At 37.8% G+C, this 16,938-nt stretch overlaps 1 protein-coding gene across 12 annotated transcripts in view; it reads left to right on the top strand.

Annotated features, from left to right (window-relative positions):
* Positions 1–16,938, top strand: part of CCDC158 (coiled-coil domain containing 158) — a 76,333-nt gene that overhangs the window by 21,858 nt on the left and 37,537 nt on the right. For 11 of the 12 annotated variants that reach the window (XR_013960566.1, XR_013960567.1, XR_013960568.1 and 8 more), the window contains 5 exons: positions 1,897–2,011; positions 8,152–8,271; positions 9,670–9,867; positions 10,998–11,480; positions 14,316–14,505. Coding sequence is in view for 9 of the 12 variants with exons in the window: in XM_080667527.1 (XP_080523653.1) it covers positions 1,897–2,011; positions 8,152–8,271; positions 9,670–9,867; positions 10,998–11,480; positions 14,316–14,505 (1,106 nt within the window). In the remaining 3 variants the exon portion in view is untranslated. Of the gene's footprint in view, positions 1–1,896; positions 2,012–5,268; positions 5,734–8,151; positions 8,272–9,669; positions 9,868–10,997; positions 11,481–14,315; positions 14,506–16,938 lie in introns of those variants that run through there. The other variant, XM_080667525.1, reaches the window with a different exon arrangement.

A 16,938-nucleotide genomic window follows, 5' to 3' on the forward strand; every position in this document is an offset into this window, starting at 1 on the left:
TGGGGCGGAGTTTCAGGGCGGAGCAGACAGCCTTGGCTTCCCATCAGCCCTGCCCTACAAGGCCCCTGGGTCTCAGTGTCCTGCGGTAATCGCTGCAAGCACTTCTGATAGAAAGACGCCCTCGAATTCCACCTGTTGCCAGACAGTCCAGTTTCTCCCCAAATGAGTCTGGGTCCCCAGATCTCGCCCAGAACTGGAGTTCAGTGCAGTTGGGAGCTTTTGTCTCCCTCCTGCTTGAGAAAGCCAGCCGTGTACTCAATTGCCCGCCCTCTTGGCGCGTGCGTGCCTTTGTACCTCTGCCTTCCGTAGTTTCTCTGAGTCTCAGTGTGTTTTTCTCTTTCCTGACAGTCCAGTTTCTCCCCGTATGAGTCTGGGTCTCCAGAGTCTCGCCCGGAAGTGGAGTTCAACGCAGTCGGGAGCTTTTGTCTCCCTCCCGCTTGAGAAAGCCAGCCACGTACTCAGTTGCCAGTCCTCTCCGTGTGTGCGTCTCTGTACCTCTGCCTTCTGCAGCTCCTCTGAGTCTCAGTGTGCCTTTCTCTTTCCTTCTAGTTATAGAATTTCCACTCAGCCAGCCTTCCTGTGGTTCTGGATGATGTCCGTTTTGTCTTTTAGTTGTAGTTTTGAAATTGTTGTGCGAGGCAGCAGTTTAGGTGTTTACCTATTCTGCCATCTTGGTTTTTCCTTTCAAATAAGTTTTCAATTTCTTGTCCCTCTCTTCTCCTTCTGGCACCCCCATGATGTGAATGTTGGTACATTTGAAGTTGTCCCAGAAGCTCCTTACACTTTCTTCATATTTTTGGATTCTTTTTTATTTTTGCTGTTCTAATTGGGTGTTTTTTGCTTCCTCATATTCCAAATGCTGATTTGATTCTCAGCATCCTCTACTCTACTGTTGATTCCCTGAAAATTATTCTTCATTTAAGTTAGTGTATGCTTCATTTCTGACTGGTCCTTTTTTATGTTGTTAAAGTTCACTAAGTTCCTTGAAGTTCTCATTAAGTTTCTTGAGCATCCTTATAACCATTGTTTTGAACTCTGTATCTGGTAGTTTGCTTGCTTCCATTTCATTTAGCTCTTTTTCTGGAGATCTCGTCTTTCATTTGCAACATGATTCTTTTTCTCTGCATTTTGGCTGCTTTGCTGTATTTGTTTCTATGTATTATGTATTATGTATAGCTGCTATGTCGCCTGGAATTGGTAGAGAGGCCTTGTGTTGTAGATATCTTATATAACCCAATGGCTCAGCCTCCTGTCACCTGAGCTGGGCAGTCTAGGAGTACCCCTGTGTGGGCTGTGTGTACTGTTTAGTTGTAGTTGAGTCTTGATTGTTGTTGGCATCACTGGCAGGGATTGATCCCTAAGCCAATCAGCTGTGTGGGCCAACTCAATTACATGGAAGAGTTGCTGTGCAGGAGATATCCCTATGGAACAGGACTTGCTTCAATAGCGCTGGGACCCCTTGTTCCTTATGGGGCGGCCTCTGCAGCCAAGATACCATCCTGATTAAAAAAAATGCCACAAGTGGGTTTCAGAACAGCCTGTTCTGTGCCTCCACCCCTCTTATCAGTCTCAATGTGGCTTCATTAATTCTCTAGTTCTAGAGCTTCCATTCAGCCAGATTTCAGGTGGTTCTGAAGGATGGTTGTTCTGTGGTTTAGCTGAAATTTTGATGTGGTTGTGGGAGATTGCGAGTACTGCATTTACTACCATCTTGGCCCTCCCCCTACCAATGCATTTTTGAGCTTTAAAGACGCAATTTTGGAAAACAAAGATAATCAGCTTAATAATGCCATATAAAACAGCTAGTGGAAGTATCTAAAATCTAGAGTGTGCTTAGGTATCACACCTATTCTTAGTTTGCTCTTTGATTTTATTCCCCCTTTAAACCCTCCTTAGAGAACAAGCAAGAAACCAAAATTCAATGTATATGCGTCAACTCAGTGAGCTGGAATCTACTGTTTCTCAGCTCCGTTCTGAATTAAGGGAAGCCAAAAGGATGTATGAAGACAAGGTGAGTTTAGATTTTGCTTCTCTGCTTCCAGAGGTTATTATACACAGAATCAATTATATAGTGTTGATAGTTTATTTTAAAATGATGAATCAAAGTAATCATTTCAAATTAAAAACACTTTATAAAATGGATGCCAACTAATTTTTATTTTAATTGTTTGCTCACATTAATTCATTCTTAGAAAAATGTTTTTGCATACTCTAAGTAAGTTTTATAAAAAATAAATTAAGACTAAGGCCCTTTTATTTGCTTTTACAAGGCTTAGCTTTGGCATATGCTGGTTCAGTACCAGCTGCTCTCCTCCTACCACTTGGTACTTTAGGGGCTACCTCCTCTCTTACTTTAACTCCTACTTATTCATCACTGTGCAGTTAGAAGACTGAATTAACTTTAAGTTTAGTCTAAATAAAAAATAACTAGGAAGTTAATTTTTCATCTCTCTTTATACAACTCTTAAAAACAGATATTCATTAATGTTTTACTTATTTATTGATTTTTCTTCCTTTTTTTCTTTTCTTTTTTTTATTGATGTTTTATATTGTTGTTTTCTCTCACGTTTCAAGCTAAAGAGAAGTGTTCATTATCATTATCAACCATTTTCTAGATCTTAGGTTTTTATTAGTTTCAAGCATTTATAACACAGTAGAGACTCTATAAAACAATCAAAGAGCTGCCATTCAGAGAAGCATATGTTCTCTTTTCCTGTGAGAAGGATGACCAAATACATGCCTGTTTGCCTGGGACAGTCCCAATTTACACCTGCTATCCCCGTATCCTGGATTGTGAATTCCACCTTTGTCTCCAAAGTGTCCCAGTTTGGAAGATACATTCCATATATAGTCATCCTACCTATAAGAGAACCTATATAGTTATAACCATCACTTTTAACAATTTCTCACACCCTAGGTTATTGGGAAAATATAGAGTATAAGGAAGATGCCAGATTTCCTTTATAAAATTACCCAATTCTACAGGATAACAGTTCAAGAAAAAAAATCTTCTTATGGGAAGAGGCAATTTAGTATTGTAGCACTGATTATTCCACCATTTGTTTTCTTTTGAGCACCCCTCATTTAATTACCACTATCACCCCTGTGCTGGCCACAGGAGGGGGCTGTTTCTCCTAGTTTCTCTGATTCAAGCATGTAATAGAAGATCTTGACCTTAATTTCCAGTGGCACAGCTAAAATAAGAATGGAAAATTTAGATATGACTTTATTAAAGTCTAAACAATAAAGAGTAATATGAAACTATATAATCTCAGTTATGAGATTTGGATCCTCTACAGCAGTGCTTTCAAACATTGTGATCACTATCCACAGTAAGAAACATAGCTGGCTTTCTGATCTGGTACATTCAACTGAAGCAAATTTCACAAAACAGTATTTACCCTGTTACATATGCTGCTGGCTCTTTTATGTTTTCAGATGCTGTTTGATGTTCCCTACACTGATTTCCTAATTCACTGGTGGTTCCAGTGTGAATAACACTGCACTGCAAACCTCTTGGCTTCACTCTTAGCCTAAATCCTTGTGCCAAGGTCATTTACACCCTGACACCTCCAAGCAGCCTTAAGGAACCTTAGACTGCTTGCGTGCTAAACCCAAGAAACAAAAGCCCAGAGAGAAGCATTGTTTTTTCCTGCCCCTCTTAGGCCTGCTTGTGTTCTAGCCTCTTTTCTCAGGATGAGCTTTCCCCTTGAAGACTGATAGTGAGAATGTCCACCCCTTTCTGGGCAGACCAAGCCTACACAAAAGGTCTTGATCTCACCCTGCAGGTTCATGATTTCAGGACAGCATGGGGTGGAGGATGCTTTACTACTCAGATCTAGAGGAGGGCAGCACATTGGCAGAACTGAGCGCTGACAATATGACAGCTAGGGAGGAAATAGGATCCTTGTTGTGTTATATCCAGTACAATAGCTGTTATTTATCACTATTCAAGTCATTTTGAAAAGATTAAATGTTCATTGTTTGTTGACAAATGAAACTCTTTGAAAAGTCATGAAGTATTAAATAAAACTCTTTTTTTCTCTTACATGATTTGAAATTGCTTTAGCTTTCCATTGTAATGTCTCTTGGAGAAAGTATCCCTTCATAAGCTAATATGCATGCAGACTGATACATAACATCATGCTGCTCAATTCCAAAACGGGCATGGTGGAAAATTTTAGCAAATACTAAAATATACATCTAAATAATCCAAAAATAGTTTCTGAGTTTTTATAAACATCTCTTTGGCATTGTAAAAGCAAGCATAAACATCCAGATAAATGACGGGATGAACTTGTTGTATGAATGCTTTGAGGTCATATAGACACAAACATGATATTAGAATTATTGTCTTATTTTATTCTAATGTAAACAGAAATTTTGACAATCTTAAACAGTCAACATTAGTAGAAATAAGGGGTCATATCTGATTAATTAATTTAACCCAGACCACTGAGATTTATAATGCAGCATTTTGAATCTAATTTAGTTGGCACCTAATTGATGGGTAACTCGAGTTTCTTAATAGTAACTGCCTTTAGACAGGGAACACTGAGAGATGGTTATCTGCCACGTTCATAGAGATTGAAACATTTTCTGGCCTGAAAGGCATTAGTGCATGGTTTGAGCTAAGAAGATCAAACAACTTATCAATAGGATTGCATTTTGGGGTCATGAAAAATGTCGTTGTTATAAACTGTTTTTGTTATAATGAATTGAATATAGAATCTAAAAAACACAGATTCTTCTGTTTAATATATTTTCATGTACCTTGACTTTACATACTAAAGCCTATTAAAACTTTAAAATCTATTTTATTTTTCACTGCTTCAGTGCACATTTTAGTATATACTGTCAAATAACAATAAAGAAAAAAGCATCAAAGAAAATAATACATAAAAGTTGTGATTAAAAGTGAGACTTGTTTAAAAGAAATTTATAAGTGTGTGTAGATATTATATATCAAGATATTTTATGAGAAGCAGTATTAGCATTTTTTTCCTGAGGCCATTTTCCTTCAGATAAAAAGTATCATTTTAAACAATTGATGACATGACAGGTCTGAACAAAACTTTTCCAACTAGAATGCATAAATTATGAGAAAACGTGTTTAGGAGGACATTGTTTCTCTTCAGATTAACAAAAGTATTTTCATATTGATAAAAATAGAAATTACGTTTTGAAGAAAATTTTAGACATAGCTTTTGTAGCTTACAAAAGTGTTTTACTGTAATGCTTTTTTCTATTCTTCTCTTTCTATTTTAGGAGAGCCTCCAGAATTCCCCTTTACGAATTTGGACCAGTAGAAGCTGTCACTATTGGCTCTGTAGATTTGGCTTTACTCTTAACTTTCGCTTTTTTACAACAAAAATATCTCATAATCTTGATTATAAGCTGATTTTTCCTACTTTGGAAGCATTTGGGGCTGAATTTCATACTCAAAAAGTGAAGATTTAGTAGCACTGGCTGGAGCTGTATACTGGGCAGGAAGATTCTGTGCAATCCTCTTTGCATAGTTCTGCCAATGCACCTCATGCTGACCTGCAGCACCCCTTATTATCCCGCATCTGTGTTGTTTTGAGCACAGAAAACAAAAGATCCAATTCAATATGATTGGTAATATCTCTAAAATCACTGAACGATTAGAATGAGACCCCAGTACTTATTTGGCCAGTGATCAAAAACTAAGAGAGTAATAGATGGTGAAAGGGAAAACCAGTGCTGCTATTTAAAAAGAAAAGAAGAAAAAATAAAAACCTTTAATACATCTCAGATGTCAGTATTCATTATGGACATTTTAAAAGGCTTTCTTTATAGTGTTGTTGTTTTTTTACAGCTTTTTGTATCAGCTCAGCTGCTACATCAATGGTTTTCCCTTTCACTCTCCATTCTTCTTTTTGATTGATTGATTAATGTAAATATTTTTATTCTAAAAAGTGAAAGGTAAAAGCAGAGCTATAGCAGCTGAGTCAGTACTGACAACTACCAAACAAATGTTCCTGCAGGGGTCTGGAGGAACTTCCGATACTTAACCTTAGACGGAAAGATAAGACTTGGCTCTTTTAGTTTTGGTCTCATACATTTTATCATCAGGCTTGATGTTATCAAATGGTCATCCAAATATTTTTTTAAATGAAAACAGACATAAAATAATAAGTTTTAATTTAAGCTTTTAAAGCACATATATATACAAATACTGTGCTCAATGATAGAAAGGGTTTTGTGCCAGGCTAGCTATGAGTGGAAAATGGTTTAGTCATATGAGTGACTTTTCAAGTCGAAGTGTTTTTATTAAATTTATAGCTCAAAATATGGTTTCTTTGATTGTATTTTGTTCCAAAAGATAGATGGGAAATATAGAATTTTAGCTTTATCAATACTGTTCTTCTCACATGAAAAAGTATTTAGAAGCAGAATTGAAAGGAATTTGAAAGATCATCAGGAATATCTTTTCAAATTATAAATGAAAAAAATTGAGACTCAAAGAGGTTATGTGACAGAACCTGGATCAGAACTTAAGATGTTTGACTCTTAGCTTGATCACATTGACTCTCTGATCACATCTGTTGACTCAAAGTAAAAGTTAGTGTTTTTTTCCTAAGTATTATTAGTATCTTTATTAAATATGTGCTAACTTAGTCTTTCCTAATAATAATAGAACTGAGGAGATTATATAAACTGGTATTATTCATTCATTTTCCTTAGGAGGCTATTTGTACTACAGAGGTTGAGTTGTGGGGCTTTTTTCTATATAAGCCCCCTAGGAACACAAGGGTGAAAGTACTTTATAGGATTATTAGAATCAACACGTTTCTATCCATAGCCTAATATTTTATATATACCTAATTTTTGTGAAATACTTTTTATATATAACATACAACCAAAGTTAAAACAAAATTTTAAAATATATCCAATGTGAATATTAAAATTTACATTCCAATTCCTGTAGGCTGTGATACTACTCTGTAGGTAAATGTGAAACTGTTTGATAATCCTATATTAGTACTTTCTTAAGTCATATATATGTGTGTGTATGTGTGTGTGTGTGTAGATATATAACTTCTATGTATGCATACTCATTTATCGACATAGTTACATTATGTGTGTATAATATGATTAATAAGTATGTGTAGAATTAATAAATGAAGACCTTAAATGAATCTAGTCTAGGTAAAAATAGTCATCAAGAAAAAATTAGTCTTGCTCGTATGTTCTCTAAGAAGGTTTAATCACAGTGCACCATCCAAACCCATCAATAAGTTTTATTCTTGACACACAAGTTTTGGAAGCCTGTTGAATAGATGCCTTAGAAGTAAGAAGAAATATATACTAGTAGTATTAGTGCAGACATGAAAAATGTCTTATCGCTGGAAAGTAGATGATGAAATAGTATTGTAGTATCACATTAAAGATCAGCTAACATTACATAACACTGAGTAGCAACATGTTCTTATCAGTTTAATATCTCAGTATCTAAATTATGAATTTCTGTGTCTCAACCAACATCTAAGCTGAGTCTCTATCCTCTGAGATCTTGACCTCTTAGCCTACAGGCTGTTAACAGTGATGGGCCTTCCAGCAGGTCATAGAAATTCATGGTCCACAGATCAAACAGCTGTCCTGCCTGTGTGGAAAAACACCTGTAACAACCCTTTAAAATTGGTGTTTATCTCATAAAGAAAATTAGGATGGGAATATATAATATGTATAAAAATATATTAATATATTTATATAATATATAAAGTCACCCTTTTCTAATAGAGTGACTATATAATAATGACAGTAACTAAAAACTTGTTGCCATTCATTATTTTATATTCAAAGCCTTTTATTACTGACATGCTGATATTCTGCAGCAAAATAGTTCTTCTAACTATAATACATTTCATTTATGTAGGCTTGATGTATTTATGCCACATCAAGCTTCCTTAAATAGCAAATGATAGAACACCTATTCACAGAAGCTAAATTTTGAATGTTTCATTTGGCCAAATTCCACATAGATCTTAAGTTTAGAAAACTTTGCAAACCACATCACAATACAGTTTTATTTTTGCCCCCTAAATAATATTCGCTTTCCGAAGGCTCTATTTGTTTTGTGTTGCCCACTGACGTCGTCAGAGTGCTTGATTTGTGCTTCCCTCTCAGATAGAAGAGCTGGAGAAGCAGCTGGTCCTTGCCAACTCAGAGCTAACGGAAGCGCGGACGGAGCGCGACCAGTTCAGTCAGGAATCTGGGAATTTGGACGACCAACTTCAAAAGCTGTTGGTGAGATTATGCTCTAAAATATGACTGACATTGATTCTGGGAAGTTTTTCACCAAAATATTTCACAAAACTAGTTTCATTTATAAAATTACAATTTTCACAAAATATTTGTGCACACATATAAAATTATTCAAGTTTTGCATGTTTTTCTTCTTAAGTAGAACTGTCATGGCTTAAATGTTAAGTGAAGCTGATCTTCAAAGAACCATAGTTTTCAACTAGATACTACAATCCGCTAAATTGAAGTAGTGTTAAGTGTTCATTTCAAAGCAAAGTAACATTTAAAACACATACAAATTATGTATATAGAAAATTTGAATGGAAATTTAACTATTTTTTAAAGAACGAAAAGGGAATTCTGATCATTGTAAACCAGCCTCTGTTAGAGGTTCTGTAGGCTGAGAAATTTGGGAGAAGGAAATGTTTGGTACCCCCTTGTGTGATCCAGCGGGACAGTAGAATACATTTCTCTCTTACTCGCTAACCCCATTCTAGGGAACAGTGCTCTCCGCTGACACGGGACTTGAGCATCGCCAAAGGTAGAGCTGGCAACTGTGTGTGCAAAGCTCCAGACCTGGGGATAATCTTTCTCATCTTTCCCTCCTATTGCCTGTTTCCAGTCCTTTCTCTATATACACCCAGTGCTCCAAGCAAATGCCCCTTTCCAGCCCCTTCTTCCTAATCTCTGCATCTCCAAACTGTCCCCAAGGTCCAACTCAAATGCCTTCTCGAAGCATTTTGATCTCCTTAGTGATTTCTCTCTGCTAGTCCTTAGCTCTGTCTCTAATGAAAAACCACTTCCAGTTATATGTGTCTCTTATCTTTCTCTTTGGGTGATAAGTCCTTTAGGATCTATGAGTCCTTGTTTCTCCTACTCTGTTGAGTTTTTGCTAATAGTAGGTAACACTCTATAGAATGTATTTTTGTTAGTAACTGAAGAGGGAGGTAATTCTATTCACAGCCCAACTGCTATTCCAATCCTAGTACAGGACACTAGTCTGCATTTCTGAATCAGTAATCCAAATTACTATTGCTATTCCCTCAACCTTTTGAACATTTCCTTATTACAGGAACACACTTGATGTGAAACATAATATCTTTGTTAGAAAATTCAAAACTTAAAAACATAACTTTAAAAATCTACTGTGTTTTCCTTTTCATTCCATATTATTTGGGGTCCAGGTCATTGAAATTTACTTGTAATGCTAAAAATTACAAGTAAGCAAAATATCAATTTATTTTTCTAGGAAATGTTCATAATCTAGCTACTAAAAAGGAATCTAATTCCAAAATTAAAGTATTCTCAAATCACATAAAAACTCCAAAGATGACATAAGGAACATAGAGTTTTATTTTTATTATTTGCTACTAAAGGGGAAATATACCTCACTTCTTGTAGGCTGATCTCCATAAGCGAGAGAAGGAGCTGAGTTTGGAGAAGGAGCAGAACAAGCGTCTGTGGGACCGGGACACTGGCAACAGCATCACTATTGACCACCTGCGGCGGGAGCTGGACGACAGGAACATGGAGGTGCAGCGCCTGGAAGCCCTCCTCAAGGCCATGAAGAGCGAGTGTCAGGGCCAGATGGAACGGCAGGTCAGGCAGGAACAGGACAGCATCTCCAAATGGTCTCTTGGGGGTGAAGGGAGGATGTATTTTATGTCTCATTGGTAAAGCTTTAAAAAACACACGCACATGTATGGGCCTAAAATAGCTCTAAAGTAGAGCTGTGGCTTCTATGAGCAAGCTTTAAACACCTGTTATGTCAATATTTTTGACCACTTATTAAATTTAAAATGTTAAGCTTTTTCTCATTTTTGTCCATTGTTGAGTAATGAAACTCCCGTCCAGTTGCCTTTTTCACCTAGAATTTGGTACCCTAATAATGGCTTATTTCAGAAAAGCATCAAACCATAGGGAGAATTAGGAACAGCCGAGTGGATGGTTTCTAGGAGAAATCTCTGGTTTTGTTTTTACTTTTCTCCACGTGGATTGAGACTGAGCTATACACAGGACGGTGCACTCCAGGTCAGTGCACGGTGGGGAGATATGGTGCATTCTGCTAAGAATGTGGCCCCTCAGCACTGGAAGGACATGGTTCCATTGCCACTTACTGCCACAGAGACATAAAAAGCATCCCACAAATGTAACCTTCCCAAATGTGAAAGCAAACCAAAGGAGCCAGCCTTAGCTTAGACCCAGGCAAAACCATCTTCCTATTGCCTGGCCCATTCTGGGAAAGAAGAAAGATGAAAGAAGCGATTAGAATTTAGAATCTTACTCTTTTCCTAACAAGGACGTGAGAATGTGAATGTATGTTGGATAAAAGCTATTATTCACTTTTCCCTAAGAGGTAGAATTAAAGAGCAGATTGATGGGAAATAGAAAAGGCAGTTATCTACAATCCTACCAACTTCCCCCTGTTGCCAGTGTTAATTTAAATTGGTACGGAAAACATCCTCAGAGGGATCTTCCTAAGATCCCCACACTAGAAAACCATTTTGGAGGAACATTAATATTTAATTGAGGCCTCTCCACCTTGGTCTAATTAATACATGTCAGTCTATTATCTATATGGAGTTCCGAGAGCAAAATGATTTGAGTTGGTCTAAGTAATTATTATCCGATGAATGATTGCATGTTTTTAAGCTAACTTGTTATATCTCTTGAGGTTACCGCTGCCTATCTGCCCAAATCCATGAAATTCGTTTTCCTTTAACAATCAGATGGCAGCAATTCAAGGAAAGAATGAAAGCCTAGAAAAAGTGTCCTCCTTGACTGCTCAGCTTGAATCCACCAAAGAGATGCTCCGCAAAGTCGTAGAAGAGTTGACAGCCAAGAAAATGACCCTGGAGAGCTCCGAGAGGACCGTGTCAGACTTGACCGCTTCCCTCCAGGAAAAAGAAAGAGCCATTGAGGCCACCAATGCGGAGATCACCAAGCTGCGCTCCCGCGTCGACCTGAAGCTGCAGGAGCTGCAGCACCTGAAGAATGAAGGGGATCACCTCAGAAACGTGCAGGCGGAGTGTGAGGCCCTCAGGCTCCAGATGGCTGAAAAGGACAAGGTGATCGAGATTTTGCGACAACAGATCGAAAACATGACACAGCTGGTGGGCCAGCATGGACGAACTGCCGGTGCCATGCAAGTAGAAAAAGCTCAGCTTGAGAAAGAGATTAATGATAGGAGGCTGGAACTACAGGAATTCAAGGTCTGTAGAGTTTTTTTGTGGTGTAGCTTCTGAAATATCTTTTCCCCATGAATAAGTCTGACCTAATTTACTGAAAAGGGGTTTTGTAAAGACAGTGTGTAGACTCTGAAGTTGTTTGAAATTATTTGTGTCTATTTGCATCTGTGTGTTTTTTGTGAGAAAGGAGCCATACTTTCATTAGATTCCAAACAGAGTGGACTAATAATGTTTCAGAACTACCCATACAAAAGAAAAAATCCGAAAATGCACAGCTTCTTCATGAAGTTTTTCCTGATCCCACAGTTTAACGTTTTTTTCTCCCTCTTCAGACAGACCTAAATGTGAACCACATCTCCCACCACTCAGTAACTGGAAAACACTGGACTGTTTACTGAATCTGTAAAACAAAACAAAACCAAAACAACAAAAACCCTATAACCTTACTGGGTTACTTGCGGCTTAAATGAGAAATTTTATATCAAACACTTAGCTTAGTTCCTGATCTGTAGAAGATGTTCTTAGTTCCCTTCACCTGTTCCATTCTCTGTCTAAATCTTATTTCACTTTACTTGTACCCATTATAACCTGGATCGCTTTCTATACTGCACTGTGTGTGTGTTTAAATAGCAGTGTCTCCTCTTCCCTGTAAGACTCAGACTTCTTCAAGCAGGTACACATTTTATTCATCTTTGTACACCTGCCCCATGTCTTTGTGCCTTTCACCCAGCAGATACTCAGTAAATAGTTATCAAAATTTTAAATTATTGAGTGAATTTTTTAAAAATTTGATTTTCTACGTTTTGTGTCATCTGTATCTCTGCCTTGGTAACTAATAGGAGACAAATCAAATACCATTAATTCTTTTTCCTTTTACCGTTATTGAGATGTAATTGACTTGCAGCACTGTATAAGTTTAAGGTGTACAGCATAATGACTTGACTTACATTTATTGTGCAATGATTGCAACAGTGAATTTAATTAACATTTATCATCTCATAGATACCGAAAAGGAAAGAAAACAATGTTTTTCTCCTTGTGCTGAGACTTTTAGGATCTACCATCTTAGCAATTTTCAAATACACCATACAGCAGTGTTAACTATAGTCACCATGCTGTACATTATATCCCCAGTATTTATTTATCCTGTAACTGGAAGTTTGTACTGTTGGACCCTACTTTTACCCAGTCCCCCTAATCACAAATCTCACATAAACTTTATTTTATTTTTATTTTTTAAAAATATATTTTATTGATTTTTTTACAGAGAGGAAGGGAGAGGGATAGAGAGTCAGAAACATCGATGGGAGAGAAACATCAATCAGCTGCCTCCTGCACACCCCCTACTGGGGATGTGCCTGCAACCAAGGTATATGCCCTTGACCGGAATCGAACCCGGGACCTTTCAGTCCGCAGACCGACGCTCTATTCACTGAGCCAAACCAGTCAAGGCACAAATCTCACATAAATTTTAGATGCCAGAGTTTCCTCATTCTAAAAATAAGACCAACTATAGATTATTATCTATCTTATGGAGATATCAAGTTTATTGCATTAAAATTAGAATTTTCTAGTGTTAAGCTTTTACTTAATTATATCATAAGAACTTATTAAATGGCCAAACTCACCATGAAAGAAACTTTTAAAGGCATCTTAATGGTTAACCCTTACAATGAAAACTTTAGAATAGGTTTACAAAACATATTAGAGGAAAAAAGATAATTATTCCACCTTCTTATTAAAGAAAAGAGATGAATTTATAGTATTGTTAATAGTACAAACAAATGGAAGAATCCTATTGAGTCTTACACTTTAAAAAATAAATCAATTTAATCTTTACAAAAACCTTATGAGGTAGGCACATTATTATCCAATTTTACAGATGAGGAAACTGAGACATGGAGACATTAAGTAACTTGCCTGTGAGCAACACTACCTTGGGATTTGATCCTGTGCAGTATGAGTGAATATTACAGGTATCCCTCAGAGATGTTACGGGTTTGGTTCCAGACTACCACAGTGAAGTATCACAATGAAGCAAGCTGTAATCTTATTGCTGGTGTGATCTTGTCTTCAATTTGTAAAAAACACAAAATCTATGAAGCACAATAAAGTAAAGTGCAATAAAATGAGGTATGCCTGATTATATTTAAGGCCAACAGGCCTTAATTTGAAGGGACAATCTGATGACCAAAAGAGTAAGTTTAAAAAAAATTAAGTATATTCACAGAAAAAAATACACCCATACTTTTATATCTATACCTATATCAATATTTGGAGAAATATACACCAAACAGTAGAAATTCTTTTGACAAAAATAATTTTATTTTAAAATGGCATTTGTTCAGAAGCTTCTACGCTGCTTCTGTTCACTTGAAATGTAATGTGAACCACATATATGATTTTAAAGTTTCTAGTAGACATGCAAAAAGAAGCAGGTGAAATTAATAACATATTTTACTTAATATATCCACAATATGATGATATTTTTATATTGCAATCAATATAACAAATGAAGATATTTTACATTTTTTTAAAATGTAAAGCCTTTGAAATCTGGAATATTTTACACTTATAGCACATCTCCACTTAGATTAGCTACATTTTAAGTACACAGTAGTCACATGTGGCTAGTGGCACAACTATATGCTGAATTGACAACTAAGGTAAAAAGGTAAAATATTGCTTTTTTCCCCCACTTACTCTATTGATACTTTATAATAAAACAACAAATTTAATATCCTGGGAAATAGTGAAAAGCCATTTATATATATAGGATATTAAAACAACATGTTATAACTATATATGTACATAATTTTAATTTCTTACTCTACCCATTGTATTTATTACTATATTTAGATTTTAAAAGATAAAAAAGATTCAAAGATACGAGAGCTGGAGGCCAGAGTGAGTGACCTGGAGCTGGAAAAGGTGAAGCTGGTGAATGCAGGCTCTGAGCGGCTCCGTGCAGTGAAGGACATCAAACAGGAGAGAGATCAGTTATTAAACGAGGTGAAGTCTAGTAGGAATGACTTAAACAGCCTTACAGGTATGTCACTTCAGTTCAAATTCTGCTAAAAAAACACACACACAAAACTGTATCAGTAAAGTCCAATGTAGACACTAGGACTATTGCAAAAGAATAGTTGCTCATTCATGTGACAAATGTGGATTAATTATGGGGCCCCAGTGGAGGTATTTCATTGCCTGAAATCTGATATCATGTCTTGCACTTATTAACTGTACTTTTTAGTCCTCCCTCAGAGTCCATAAAATTCTTTGCTGAATTTCCAAGAGAAAGTTGAAGGAAGTGGAAACCTTGAGTTCTTTGAGTCACATATCTTGATTAGAGGTTTAATGATGAAGCAATATGTGTAAACAAACTTATGCAAATTTTATGAAAGGAAAAATCCAACGCTTTAAATTTAAAAAATGAAATACTTCTTGTTCACAATTAGTACGGTAGAGGCATAATTTGCTTCACACACAGACACACCACACAAACATATCACTAACACACCACACATACACACGCAGTCAATGGTTCCTGAGCATTTACTAAGCCAGATACTGAGAGAGGCCTTATAAACACAACAGTGAGGCTCCCAGATAGTTGGTAGCCAGACTCTATGGAATGGGTTACAGTACAGTGGCTGGGGCACAGTGGGTTTGTGCTGAGTGCAGATGCAGAAGAGGGCAGAGAATCAGCCTCCTTCGGGAGGTGTCATCTGTGTAGGTCTGAAGGGGGAAAAGGAAATTGGCAGGTGAAAAAGAGGGGGGAGGGCAATTCAAGCAGAGAGAACATTATGGGCAAAGCCATGAAGGCATGAAATAACATAATGTGACCTCAGAAGTATTTGTTGGAGTAAAAGCCTGAAGGAATGAGGACTAAGAAATGAGGCAGAATAGATAGGCAGAGCCAGACAATGTGGAGCCAGCAAAGGGCACTAAGTAAGAGATTGTTGTCATCAAATTTACATTTTAGAAGAAGAGTGTCAGCAGTAAATACAGAAAGGCAAGACTAAAGGGACAGGGGCCAACCAATCAAAGAGGATTTTTCGAGTTCCCAGAGTTCCCGGGAAAATATGATGAGAACTTGACCTAAGGCAATGGCAGTAAGAATGAGAGGAGAAGGAAAAATTCAGAATATTTTGGGAGATTGAAATCAACAGTACTTAGTGATTGGAAGGGTTGTGTATGGGTTTCAGGTTTTAAGTTTGAATTATTGGGAAAACAATGATAACAACAACTGAGAGAGGGAAACTGGAAGGAGGGGCAAGTTTGCGGGCAGGAGGGTGAGATGCAGTCAGTAGGAGACAAGTTCCAGGGCATCCACATGGAAATGTCTGTGTAGACAGAGATCTCACCAAAGAGGTCTTGGCTGTTTCCTATATATGTAAATCTATTGATCATATATAAATATCCTATATAATAAAAGGCTAATATGCAAATAGACCAAATGGCGGAACACCAGTCTCTATGACATGCACTGACCACCAGGGGGCAGACACTCAATGCAGGAGCTGCCCCCTGGTGATCAGTGCGCTCCCACAGGGGGAGTGCTGCTTCGCCAGAAGCCAGGCTCACAGCTGGCCAGTGCAGCATCGGTGGCGAGAGCCTCTCCCACCTCCACAGCAGCGCTAAGGATGTCTGACTGACGGCGTAGGGCCGCTCCCAGTGGGGAATGGGCGTAAGCTGTCAGTTGGACATCCTCTGAGGGCTCCCAGACTGCAAGAGGGCACAGGCCGGGCTGAGGGACCCCTCCCCCCCAGGTGCATGAATTTTGTGTACCAGGCCTCTAGTATAAATATAAATAGGTAGTTTAGTGTGAGTGTGTATTCTTGTATTTGAATGACGAATGCATGCCAGGTATTTTGATAGTTACTGGAGATGAAAAGTCAGATAAGACACATGATAATTTCAGGTTACTTGTTGTGTCATGGAGATCTATCTACCTACAGATGATGATTAAATCTATGGTAGTGAGTATGATAACCCCCCCAAAAAAGGTATAAGGTGAAACAGATGTGAGTCAGTTACACAGGTGAGAGAAAAGCAGTGAATAATAAGTGGGTAGAGGAGGAGGATCCACCAAAGCAGATTTTAAAAAGAGTCAGATACCTGCAGTTGTGTGTGTACATACATCTAATGTCTGTAACAAATCACAATATAACTAAATGAAGTCTCTTACAGCTCTAAAATTATGTAATCACTAGAGGCCCGGTGCATGAAATTCGTGCAGTCTGGGGGGGAGGGGTGTCGCTCAGCCCAGCCTGCACCCTCTCACAGTCTGGGAGCCCTCAGGGGATGTCCTACTGATGCCTTAGGCTTGCTCCAACAGTCAGACATCCTTAGCACTGCTGTGGAGGCGGGAGAGGCTCCTGTCACTGCCGCTGAACTTGCCAGCCGTGAGCCTGGCTCAGGGCTTCTGGCTGAGCGGCACTGCTCCTGTGGAAGCGCAGTGACCACCAGGGGCAGCTCC

This window comes from Plecotus auritus (genome assembly GCF_963455305.1).
Source record: "Plecotus auritus genome assembly, chromosome: 1".
Classification (NCBI taxonomy): domain Eukaryota; kingdom Metazoa; phylum Chordata; class Mammalia; order Chiroptera; family Vespertilionidae; genus Plecotus; species Plecotus auritus.